The sequence below is a fragment of the Talaromyces rugulosus genome, chromosome III, assembly GCF_013368755.1.
Source record: "Talaromyces rugulosus chromosome III, complete sequence".
NCBI lineage: Eukaryota > Fungi > Ascomycota > Eurotiomycetes > Eurotiales > Trichocomaceae > Talaromyces > Talaromyces rugulosus.
Window position 1 is genome coordinate 1 of NC_049563.1, and position 12603 is coordinate 12603.

The following is a 12603-nucleotide window of genomic DNA, read 5'->3' on the forward strand; positions in this document are numbered from 1 at the left end:
AACCCTAACCCTAACCCTAACCCTAACCCTAACCCTAACCCTAACCCCTAACCCTAACCCTAACCCTAACCCTAACCCTCCTTTTCCTTTCCCGTTCACTTCTCTCTTTCTCTTTTTTCTACTCCATATACTTGCCTCTCGCTGGGGTAACCACTGGATTATACTCCTCGCACCATCATTGGTAACCCTAACCCTGACCATGATCGACCCCTCTTCCTAACCCTGACCGACACCCTTTCCTTTTATTTTCCATTTCCCCGTCTTTTTCTTCTGCATCGATGCTGGTCCACACTCTTCGCGGTCTTTCTGACAACCCCGAATCTGGCCCCGTGCACCATCATTGGCAACCCTAACCCTGACCTTTTCCTTTTCTCTCCTTTTCTTTTCCTTTTCTTTTCCTTTTCTTTTCCTTTCCTTGTCTTTTTCCTGTTCTTTTCCATTCCTTTTCTGTTCTCTGTCTTTCCTTTTCCTTCCCTATTCTTTTTCTTTGCCTTTTCTGTCCCGTTCCTTTCTCTCTTATATTCCTTTTCCTTTGTTTACTTTTCCTCTCTTTCTCTGTCTTTTTCTGTTCTTTGTACTTTCGTCCTTCTCTTCTGGTTACTGTGTATAATAACCTTTTTGCCGGTAAAATCATGATATTGTACCTCTTATACCATCATTAATAACCTGAACCCTGACTCTCTCCATTCTATCTCTGGTACGATCATTGGTAATCCTAACCCTGACTGCACTGTATTACTACTTGGTCTGTTTTTCCATCCTTTCTGCCTTTCCTATCCTTCCTATCTTTTCGGCTTTTTTGCTTTATCTACTTTCTCTGTTGTTTCACTTCTGTCCTTTTTCTTTATTATATATAACTGCCTCTCGCTGGGATCACTGCCGGATTGTGCTCCTGGCACCATCATTGGTAACCTTAACCCTGACCTTTTCCTTTCCTTTTCCTGCCTGTCCGACCTTTCCTGCTCTTTCAACCTTTCTAATTTTTTCTGTCTTTCTGGTCTTTTCTACTTTTTATATTTTTCTTCCTGTTTGTGCTATTCCTATTCTTTCATTTCCGTCTTTCTTTTTTTTCTATTATATATAATTGTTTCTCATGGGGATGACAACCGCATTGTGCCCCTTGCACCATCATTGGTAACCCTAACCCTGGCCACCATGGGCCCCTCTCCCTAACCCCAACCGATACGTCATCCTCTCTCTTTCCTTTTCATCTTCTCCTCTGCTTCTCCGAACTCGTCATGACACTCTGCCGTCTCCCCGATGATGCCTCAATTGGGCCCTGTGCACCATCATGGGTAACCCGAACCCTGGCCTTGGACAACGATGTCCCTCTTTGCAACACTCTCCTTTCCTTTCTTTCTGGTCTTGCCATTTCTTTTTCTCGCTTTCTTTTGGTATTCTGTTATATATATATTATCTATGTCGATCTGTGTATATATATATCACTCTCTTGATTCAATATTCAAAATATATATTCCTCGGACTGGTTTATATTGACATCTGTAAATATATATAATCACTGAATAATGCTTTTATTGATCTGGTAAAACCCCTGCTTCATGCGTGTATATTCTATGCCTTCCTATTGAACTTTCTGTCTCATCCATGTATATACCTGATCTGGGTTCTGATAATCTACCTGATCCTGATGCATCTATGCAAATATTTGGAACTGCCTTGACCGTCATGCGGGCCTATGCCTACAAACCTCTGCTTGACCGTCATGCGGGCCTATACCTACAAACCTCTGCTTGACCGTCATGCGGGCCAATGCCTACAAACCTCTGCTTGACCGTCATGCGGGCCTATACCTACAAACCTCTGCTTGACCGTCATGCGGGCCAATGCCTACAAACCTCTGCTTGACCGTCATGCGGGCCTATGCCTACAAACCTCTGCTTGACCGTCATGCGGGCCTATACCTACAAACCTCTGCTTGACCGTCATGCGGGCCAATGCCTACAAACCTCTGCTTGACCGTCATGCGGGCCTATGCCTACAAACCTCTGCTTGACCGTCATGCGGGCCAATGCCTACAAACCTCTGCTTGACCATCATACGGGCATTTTGTGCTTATGGAACCTCCTCTATTTCTATATTATTGTGGTGTATGTATCTACATATGGCTTATGATTGAATTGGAATCCTCACTGCTCTCGACATCTACCTGCATCGTATCGTCGACCCATGAACACATCCACGTCATCTCTTCTACCAACCCACTACGCTCCTCTCCACGTTTTCCAAACTTCCGCTGAAAATGACGAATCAACGCGGCCTGGTTCTCATGGGGGACCCCTCCCCCGGGCATCTGCGCCAACCGCCGCTCCCATGCTGGCTGGATCACCTCCCGCATCGGTCCATGCAACAACTGCGCCATGGTGTGCGCCGCCGTCTCCAAATATCGACATGCTTCTTTGGTACGCTGATATCCACCATGATCGACACGAACCCATCGTGGACATATCCACTGCGGCGAATGGCACTGAAAACATACCGCATAATCCTCATACCCGTTCCTCCCATCTTCGCGTTGATTCCCGGTCACCTTGCGGATGGTCTCCTCGATCCACGCCGCCGCCTGTTGGCCTTCGGCCCGGGGACATTGATACGTGAAATGCTCGCTGGGTGCCTCGTGCATCGCGCAAATCCGGCATCGTCCCACCCACCGGTCAAAATGCTCCCGGATGGAATCCACCGTTCGCGCCTCACGCTCGATGTGTGATCGTAATTGCTCCCATGGCTCGTTGTATCCTCTCCGCCGGGCATGCGGCATTGTCACCATGGTGAATGCCTCGCTTAACTTTCGTTTCGGGGACCGCGCCGGTGCCGGGACTGGTGATCTGGCCTGGACCTGAACCCGCCTGGCCGGTGATATGGCCGGGGTCTCACTCTGCGTGGTCGGTGATGTGGCCTGCGTCTCAACCGGTATGGCTGCCGCACAACATCCATCACACGCCGCTTCACCCTCCTCGCACTGCTGCCGCTGGTACCCATCCACCTCCCCATCCAAATATGGATCGAACACGCCTCGTCGACATGGCTGATCAATGTACCGCTGTACCTGCTCCAATGCCCGCAATGATCCCGCATCTCGATCGGTCACTGGGTCCCCCCATCCACCACCACTACCGTCCAAAACCATCACCGCCGTGCTGCCCTGCCCATCTCGCCCGGCACGCCCACTCTCCTGGGCATAATCCAACAACGATCGGGGACGCCCAACGTGGATCACACACCGGATGTCGGGGATATCGATGCCCATGCCTAATGCACTGGTGGCCACGATGACGCCGCTGGGCGTCTGTCGGAATGTGCTCAACATCCCGGCTCGATCAATCGTGTGGGAATGGTATGCACCGCATCCCAATGCCTCCGCGACCTGCTCCGTCTGGTGCCGGCTGTTGGCGTACACCACCACCTTGCCGGGCGAATATCGCGGGATCTCCTGTTCAATCCACGCCATGATGGCCGCTCCCACGTCACCACGTCGGCCATGCTCCTGCGGCCGCGCAATGCGGACCACCCGATATGCAATGTTGTGACGACTGGTACGCGCGCGGATCCAATGCACGGTGCTGGGGGGGAAATACATCCGCTGGCACAATCGCTCCTCGTCCTCTCGGGGCATCGTCGCCGTCAACAACAACATGGGGGCACGGTACCGGACCAACTGCCCCAACTGCGTCATCGACTTGCGGAAATCGTACTGGTCGTGCAATGCGATGTGGCATTCATCGATCACGATCCGGTCCAACTGGCCGGTGAACTGCTTGCGGTTTAAAAACGTGCTGAATGTTTCGTCACGTACGGCGGACTCGGGCGTGATTAACACAATCGATGCACCATCGGCGGGTTGCCGGTTGTTCCATGCGACACATTGAATGTCTAATTCCGCGCATCGACGCTGTAAATCATCTCGTAACGACACCAATGGGATGATAACGACCGTCGTGCCACCGCGGGCCATCCATGCCGGCAACATGAACAACAAACTCTTGCCACCACCGGTGGGCATCACGCCGATGACCGGGCTCTGTCCTTGGATCACGGCCTGCACAATCTGCTTCTGTGGCCCGCGAAATGCGGCGTCCGGTCCCATCATGTCGCGCAACGCCTGGTCGACATCCATGCGCTGCATCCGCTGCCACCGTTCCTCCCGGCTGCGCTGCGCCTCGTCCGTGAACCACGATGTGCTGGATGCTGGGGGCGCGCTAAATGGATCGGCATCCGGGTCGGACGGCGGCTGGCATGATGCAAACCCTAACCATGTATGCCAATCCTGACTGCTACCACGATATCGTTCTCGCATGGACGCCATGGCGCCAAACAACTCGCGGCTCTCCCGGGCGTATATGCCACCGGCCGTGTGTGGATCATGCCCGGCCTGACGATCGGCGGCATCGGCCAACAATTGCACCTCGTCCATGGCCTCGGGGTCGTCTCCATCATCCGCCGCAAATCGATATTTGTTGCGTAAATACCGCCGGCTGATGGCAATCGCAACCTCACGATATGATGCAATGTGCAATGATTGACCGCGCAATCCCATGGCACTCTCGCGCTGCAATATGTGTCGTAATCGTTCGGAATTCCATTTCGCTTGGTGTGGGTGGGCGGTCCAAATATGGCTGGACACCTGGTCCCGTTGATATATATTTCCACTGACCACCCGCTCGAACGGCTGCACCAACCACAAATACCACACTAATAACTCACCCACCTCGCGTGGTAAATATCGATGGATGATCTTAACGTCGCCGCTCAATTGGTAACCCTTGTGGTACTGCGCGACCAATACCACCATGCCATCCTCGATAAACATATTACGGATCCCACCCATGGGACTGTTCTCGTGCCGGATGCTCAACAACTCGGGGGCCCGCGCCGGTTGACCCCATGTGAACTGGATGGCCACCAACAACTTCTCTAAAAACGCAGTGATCCGGTTCTGATACGCCATCCATCGCGCCGGATGAAACCCTTGCCCGTCGGCCTGGATGAATCGACGCCGCACGGCTGGGTCCTGACGGATTCGATGCCACATCCAATGCTCCCCATCCACGGGCCATTGCGTTCGGGTGTCCTGTAAAAAACTCCATCGTGCCTGGTTATTGCTGGGGTCGTCATACAAACGGTCCCATGGAATGGCTGGCACGGCGTCGGACGGGCATCCTAATATGTCGTCGATCAATATCCGCCGCGCGTCCTGGACCACCGCGTGCACCATGCCACGAAACTCATTCATGGTGAACTGCCGGTCCTTATAACATAACTCGTCCCCATTCTGCCACTGTACATGGCCGGCGCTGGTCGTGTTGTAATGGATCTTCAACCCATATGTGCGCAAATCCAACATCCATTGCGTGGGGCCTTGCGATCCGCGCACCATGAACCGATCCATCATCTGGGTCACCCACTGCAAACATCCTTTGCGGCCTGGCGAACTGGGTGGCGGCGATCCACCATATGCGCTGTCCCAATCCGTGTGGTCCATGGAACTGGGCAACTCGGCCGCATCCTCCTCCTCGGGCTCGTCACTCAATTCGACGGCTTTCTTCACCACCATGAACCGCGCGACCTTGATCACTCGCGATAAAATGGGCGGGTAATCCTCGGGCGTACGGAAACCGCCCTCACGAACCCCCAATACGGCTGCGGCACACACTAATGCGCTGTCGTACTCCCGTCGGGTGATGCGCTGGTTCAACAATTCGATGCAAAAATCCAAACACGCCCGCTCCACGGGGCTCAATGGCGGCACGGTGATGTTGCTGGCTTCCTCCTCATTCTCCGGGGGGCGCTCAATATCAAATATGGCATCCACATCAACCGTTCTCCCCATGGCCGTCTCCTCCATCGTCTTCTCTATCCCGTCACTCCTATCATTGAAAAAATCGGGTTCGTTGCTGTCCACGGACAACGAATCAATCGACATGGTGTCTCTCTCCTCCTCCTCCTCCTCCTCCTCCTCCCCCTCCTCTTCCTCCTCTTCCTCCACCCACGGTGCCCGCGTGGCCCCGGATCGCGTGATCACCTTACCCTTGCTCACCTGGCGGGTGGGTGGAATCCGCACCGCGTCGACCAACCGCTCCCATGCCATGCGCTGTCGTCGCGTGAATCGATACGGGGGACTGGTCCACTCGTGCGGCTGCTGCGTACGCCAAAAAAACATCAACATCTCCTGCCACGGCCGCACCTGCTTCACGATTGACTCCTCATCCTGGTACGCCTCTAACGGGGTGTACCGCGTCTGATGCTGCTCGGTCCGGATGGCTTCCAACCGCACAAACACCCCAATCTGGTGAATCACGGACAACTGGCTGATCGTGGCCAACCGCGCCATGGCCGTCCAAATGGCGTGGGCTTCCGGCTCGATGGACGGCTGGCCGTCGATATCCGCGGGGGGTGGGCTCACACTCTGTATCAAATCGGGGATGTCGAACTCCCCCAAATACTTCACCCACTCGGTTCGCCGTAACCACGGGTTGGCCTCGTCGACCTGGCCGGCCTGGATCTTCCGATCCGCGGCCTCCTGCACGCTGCGCCAATGCGCCTGCATGTTCTGGATTAACGTCTCGCACGCATCACCGTCGGGGGCCACGGCTTCATCCGTCTCGGGAATAATCGCAAAATACTGCGAGTTGGCCTTGACGGGAAACAACCGCTGGCATTGAACGGGACGGCATGCCTGGTCCTGCTCGTGCTGAATCTGTTTCTGCTCCATGTGGGTGGGCTGTCCGATCTTTCGGGTCCGGGACCACTGATGATGCTTGATCCAATGCTGCCGCATGGTGGGCATGGTAGTGCATATGTATTGGCACGAATGGGAACTCAATTGACATCGATATCCATCAACGGGCGCGACCAACTGTTGGATCGCTGTGGTCCGGGTGGCCGGGATATTCAACTCGATCGGGTCATGCGCGATGTTGGGCCATGTACGAACATCATCGGCCAATGTGACGCGCATGGTGGTGGACACATAACGGTGCGCGCGACGCAAATGCGTTTCAATCTGGCTGGGCCACACGGCATGGCGACACTCCCGGCATACCACAATGGGAAACTCCTCTAGTTGCTCGAAAAACGTGTTATACATGATGATAATAATGAATTGCCCTGGTAAATGTGATAAATACTAATGCTATCTATAATGGTAATGGTAATCTGTAGTATGGACAATATATGATTATATATAACCATGCCCTAATACGTCGGAACCCCTGACGATCCGTCATGGCGCGCACGCGATATATCCTGGCCACTAGCGCCCGTCGCACCCCAACCAAAACAACCTGAAAAACCCGTCCTTTTCAATTAACCACGACAGCGGCACGATAACTTGAATATCGCTCATTCTCCGGTGACGAGCGATTTAATGGTATGAAAATAACTGGTCCAATTTTGAGGGCGATCAGGCGACAAAACCTGATTGTAGTCTACAAAAGTTCGTGATTGTAGTCTATGACACTAACCCTAGATTTAACTAGCAAAAATAACCCTAAAATAGAGTTTGTGATTGTAGTACAGTTCACTACACTCAGGTATTTTGGTTAGAGTTTGTGATTGTAGTACAGTTCACTACACTCAGGTATTTTGGTTAGGGCGATCAGGCGACAAAACCTGATTGTAGTCTACAAAAGTTCGTGATTGTAGTCTATGACACTAACCCTAGATTTAACTAGCAAAAATAACCCTAAAATAGAGTTTGTGATTGTAGTACAGTTCACTACACTCAGGTATTTTGGTTAGAGTTTGTGATTGTAGTACAGTTCACTACACTCAGGTATTTTGGTTAGAGTTTGTGATTGTAGTACAGTTCACTACACTCAGGTATTTTGGTTAGAGTTTGTGATTGTAGTACAGTTCACTACACTCAGGTATTTTGGTTAGGGTCATCTCCATCATCCGCCACAAATCAATATTTATTATATAAATACCGCTGGCTGATAGTAATCACAACCTCATAATATGATGCAATATGCAATAATTGACCACGCAATCCCATAGCACTCTCACACTGCAATATATGTCATAATCATTCAGAATTCCATTTCACTTGGTATGGGTGGGCGGTCCAAATATAGCTGGACACCTGGTCCCATTAATATATATTTCCACTGACCACCCACTCAAACGGCTGTACCAACCACAAATACCACACTAATAACTCACCCACCTTATATGGTAAATATCAATGGATGATCTTAACGTCACCGTTCAATTAGTAATCCTTGTAGTACTGCGCGACTAATACTACCATGCTATCCTCGATAAACATATTACGGATTCCACCTATAGGACTGTTCTCGTGCTGGATGCTCAACAACTTGGAGGCCCACGCCGGTTGACTCTATGTGAACTGGATAGCTATTAACAATTTTTCTAAAAATATAGTAATCCAGTTCTGATACACTATCTATCGCGCTAGATAAAATCCTTACCTATTGGTCTAGATGAATCGATGCTGTATAGCTAGGTCCTGACAGATTCAATGTCATATCTAATACTTTCTATCCATGGGCCATTACGTTTAGATGTCCTGTAAAAAACTTTATTGTGTTTGGTTATTACTGGGGTCGTCATATAAACAGTCCTATGGAATGGCTAGCATGGCATCGGACAGATATCTTAATATGTCGTCAATCAATATTTGCTGTGTGTCCTAGACCACTGCGTGTATTATACCATGAAATTTATTTATAGTGAACTGCTGGTCCTTATAACATAACTCGTTCCTATTCTGCTACTATACATAGCTGGCGCTGGTTATGTTGTAATGGATCTTCAACCTATATGTGTGTAAATCCAACATCTATTACATAGGGCCTTGTGATCCGCGCACCATGAACTGATCTATTATCTGGGTCACTTATTGTAAATATCCTTTGCGGCCTGGCGAACTGGGTGGCAGTGATCTACCATATGTGTTGTCCTAATCTGTGTGGTCTATAGAACTAGGTAATTCAGCTGTATTCTCCTTCTTAGGCTTGTTACTCAATTCAATAGTTTTCTTTACTACTATGAACCGCGCGACCTTGATCACTCACGATAAAATAGGCAGGTAATCCTCGGGTGTATGGAAACCGCCTTTATAAACCCCTAATATGGCTGCGGCACACACTAATGTGTTGTTGTATTTCTATTGGGTGATGTATTGATTCAATAATTTGATATAAAAATCCAAATACGCCCGCTCTACAGGGCTTAATGGCGGTATGGTGATATTGCTGGCTTCCTCCTTATTCTCCAGGGGGTGTTTAATATCAAATATGGCATCTATATCAACCGTTCTCTCTATAGCCGTCTTCTTCATTGTCTTCTCTATCCCGTCACTCCTATCATTGAAAAAATCGGGTTCGTTGCTGTCCACGGACAACGAATCAATCGACATGGTATCTCTCTCTTTCTCCTCCTCCTCCTCCTCCTCCTCCTCCTCCTCCTCCTCCTCCTCCTCCTCCTCCTCCTCCTCTTCCTCCTCTTCCTCCACCCACGGTGCCCGCATGGCCCCGGATCGCGTGATCACCTTACCCTTGCTCACCTGGCGGGTGGATAGAATCTGTACCGCGTTGACCAACCGCTCCCATACCATGCGCTGTTGTTATATGAATCAATACGGGGGACTGGTCCACTTATATGGCTGTTATATATGCTAAAAAAACATTAATATCTCCTGCCACAGCTGTATCTGCTTCATGATTGACTTCTTATCCTAGTATGTTTCTAATGGGATGTACTGTGTCTGATATTGTTTAGTCTGGATAGCTTCTAACTGCATAAATATCCCAATCTGGTGAATTATGGATAACTGGCTGATTGTGGCTAACTACGCTATGACTGTCTAAATGGCGTGGGCTTCCGGCTTAATAAATGGCTGGCTGTTGATATCCACGGGGGGTAGGTTTACACTCTGTATCAAATTAGGGATGTTGAACTCTTCTAAATATTTTACCCACTTGGTTTGCTGTAACTATGGATTGGCCTTGTTGACCTGACTGGCCTGGATCTTCTGATCTGTGGTTTTCTATATGCTGCGCTAATGCGCCTGTATGTTCTGGATTAATGTCTTGTATATATCACTATTAGGGGCCATAGCTTCATCTGTCTTAGGAATAATTGCAAAATACTGCGAGTTGGCCTTGATGGGAAACAACTGCTGGTATTGAATGGGATGGCATGCCTGGTCCTGCTTGTGCTGAATCTATTTCTGTTCTATGTGGGTAGGCTGTCTGATCTTTCAGGTCCAGGACTACTGATGATGCTTGATCCAATGCTGCTGTATGGTAGGTATGGTAGTGCATATGTATTGGCATAAATGGGAACTCAATTAATATTGATATCCATCAATGGGCGCGATTAACTGTTGGATCGCTGTGGTCTGGGTGGCTAGGATATTCAACTTGATTGGGTCATGCGCGATGTTGGGCCATGTATGAACATTATCGGCCAATATGATGTGTATGGTGGTGGATATATAATAGTGCACGTGACGTAAATATGTTTTAATCTAGCTGGGCTACATGGCATGGCGACACTCCCGGCATACTATAATGGGAAACTTCTCTAATTGCTCGAAAAATGTGTTATATATGATGATAATAATGAATTGCTCTGGTAAATGTGATAAATACTAATGCTATCTATAATAGTAATGGTAATCTGTAGTATAGATAATATATAATTATATATAACCATGCCCTAATACATCAGAACCCCTGACGATCCGTCATGGTGTGCACGTGATATATTCTGGCCACTAGCGCCCGTCGCATCCCAACTAAAATAACCTGAAAAACCCGTTCTTTTTAATTAACCACGACAGCGGTATGATAACTTGAATATCACTCATTCTTTGATGATAAGCAATTTAATAGTATAAAAATAACTAGTCCAATTTTAAGGGCGATCAGGCGACAAAACCTGATTGTAGTCTATAAAAGTTTATGATTATAGTCTATGACACTAACCCTAAATTTAACTAGCAAAAATAACCCTAAAATAGAGTTTGTGATTATAGTACAGTTCACTATACTCAGATATTTTGGTTAGGGCGATCAGGCGACAAAACCTGATTATAATCTACAAAAGTTCGTGATTATAGTCTATGACACTAACCCTAAATTTAACTAGCAAAAATAACCCTAAAATAGAGTTTGTGATTGTAGTACAGTTCACTACACTCAGGTATTTTGGTTAGAGTAGTGTCATCCGGAATCTCGGCAAACTGACCGACACATGCAATGTTAGTAGTACCTTCAGGAAGAACAGCAGGACTATCTTGTCAGTTATGTGCTAGGAAGGGAGCAGCCTCTAACGGCATAGCGCACGGGATAGTATTTGATATAGTCAGTATCGAAGGAACTGGGAAGTCGAGATGTGAAAGGGTTTCCAACAAAATTTCCGCCCCAGAACATGCCAGCATGCATTTTTATATATAGTTTCCTTCCATTGTCCGGTTTATCGCGTATCCGTAGATCAATTACATTGATGTCAGCTGGCTGACTACTGAAAAGTGGCTGATGCGGGATGCTAATAGTAATTAACCAGTTGCTCTGCGTGAATGTGAGCAGCGCCCCAGTTCCTGGGCTATCCTGTGTCAACCTTTTGTAGAGGTGAAAGATCTCCATGCCCTAGAAAGTGGTTGTGAAAAACACTACCATTAATTACAATGCATGAGAGCGGAATAGTGCCGGGTTTCCAAATTTTACGGACTTGGAAAAGAGCTTTTCACACAATTCCCAATCCCGACCCGCTTGTCTATCTGTGCAAGATGATATTGGTGGTGGAGTTATATCAGATTCGAAAGTAGCACCTGATGATGTTGAACCTAGAATAGAAATTATAAATTAAATCGCGTTCGGTTCATAACCTTCAGATTGTTCAAATATTGTATGTCTTCTTGATATTTGCGGAGGTGTCGTTAAACCTCAACCATGCCATGATATGGCTTTAGAGCAAAGCTATAATTTATCTTTTAGAGAGGAGCTGATATCAAACGCTCATCGATACCTATGTTGTTGACCATAGCATCCAGAATACTGTTTCGACGAAAGTTGTATCAAAGAACCCGTCAATAGTCTTCGATTCTAGCTCTTCCTCACTTTGCAGAAGCAGTTTAATCAATTCCAGTCGATACTTAATCCCAATGTTGATATCCTCCATGGGAACTACTTCTAGTCCGGAATCCCCTCGTTTAACAGCTCGCGTTAGAGCACTCTACTTCCGTGTCAGACGTTCGGTACCCTCAAATCTATGCACCGTATCAAGCAGAGATTTCCCTAGCTGCGCGATACTAGGAACACCGCGGAGGAGGTTCTCGGTGCACCCACCATGGAAATATGCGTGGCATTCAAATGGAAGAAAGTAACGTTGCTGAGTATTCCCGAAAGATTCCATACCCCGCCCAAGTCTGTATTCTCATCTAGGATGTGAGTATTGGATCCTAGAACGCCAGCATCCTTGATCAAATGCACCGCTGCTGTGACGGATGCAATTCCACTATCGATCAGCCAGGCTTCCACATCGCTCCACTGATCATTTCCAATTGACGATATACTGCTCTTATTCTCACCCATGTTGGAGTTTTGTGATGGTGGTCAT

General features: G+C 48.5%; 3 protein-coding genes across 3 annotated transcripts; all 3 read right to left on the reverse strand.

Moving 5' to 3' along the window:
- Positions 1–2116: 2116 nt before the first annotated feature.
- On the reverse strand, positions 2117–7102 carry TRUGW13939_04855 (uncharacterized protein; the record flags this gene model as incomplete). The annotated part of the gene is made up of 1 exon (XM_035488020.1): positions 2117–7102. The coding sequence occupies one exon, from the start codon at positions 7100–7102 to the stop codon at positions 2117–2119; it is 4986 nt and encodes a 1661-aa protein (XP_035343913.1).
- Positions 7103–9145: 2043 nt separating this feature from the next.
- On the reverse strand, positions 9146–9595 carry TRUGW13939_04856 (uncharacterized protein; the record flags this gene model as incomplete). The annotated part of the gene is made up of 1 exon (XM_035488021.1): positions 9146–9595. The coding sequence occupies one exon, from the start codon at positions 9593–9595 to the stop codon at positions 9146–9148; it is 450 nt and encodes a 149-aa protein (XP_035343914.1).
- A 2417-nt stretch (positions 9596–12012) lies between these two features.
- On the reverse strand, positions 12013–12578 carry TRUGW13939_04857 (uncharacterized protein; the record flags this gene model as incomplete). The annotated part of the gene is made up of 2 exons (XM_035488022.1): positions 12013–12219; positions 12333–12578. The coding sequence occupies 2 exons, from the start codon at positions 12576–12578 to the stop codon at positions 12013–12015; spliced, it is 453 nt and encodes a 150-aa protein (XP_035343915.1).
- Positions 12579–12603: the final 25 nt, after the last annotated feature.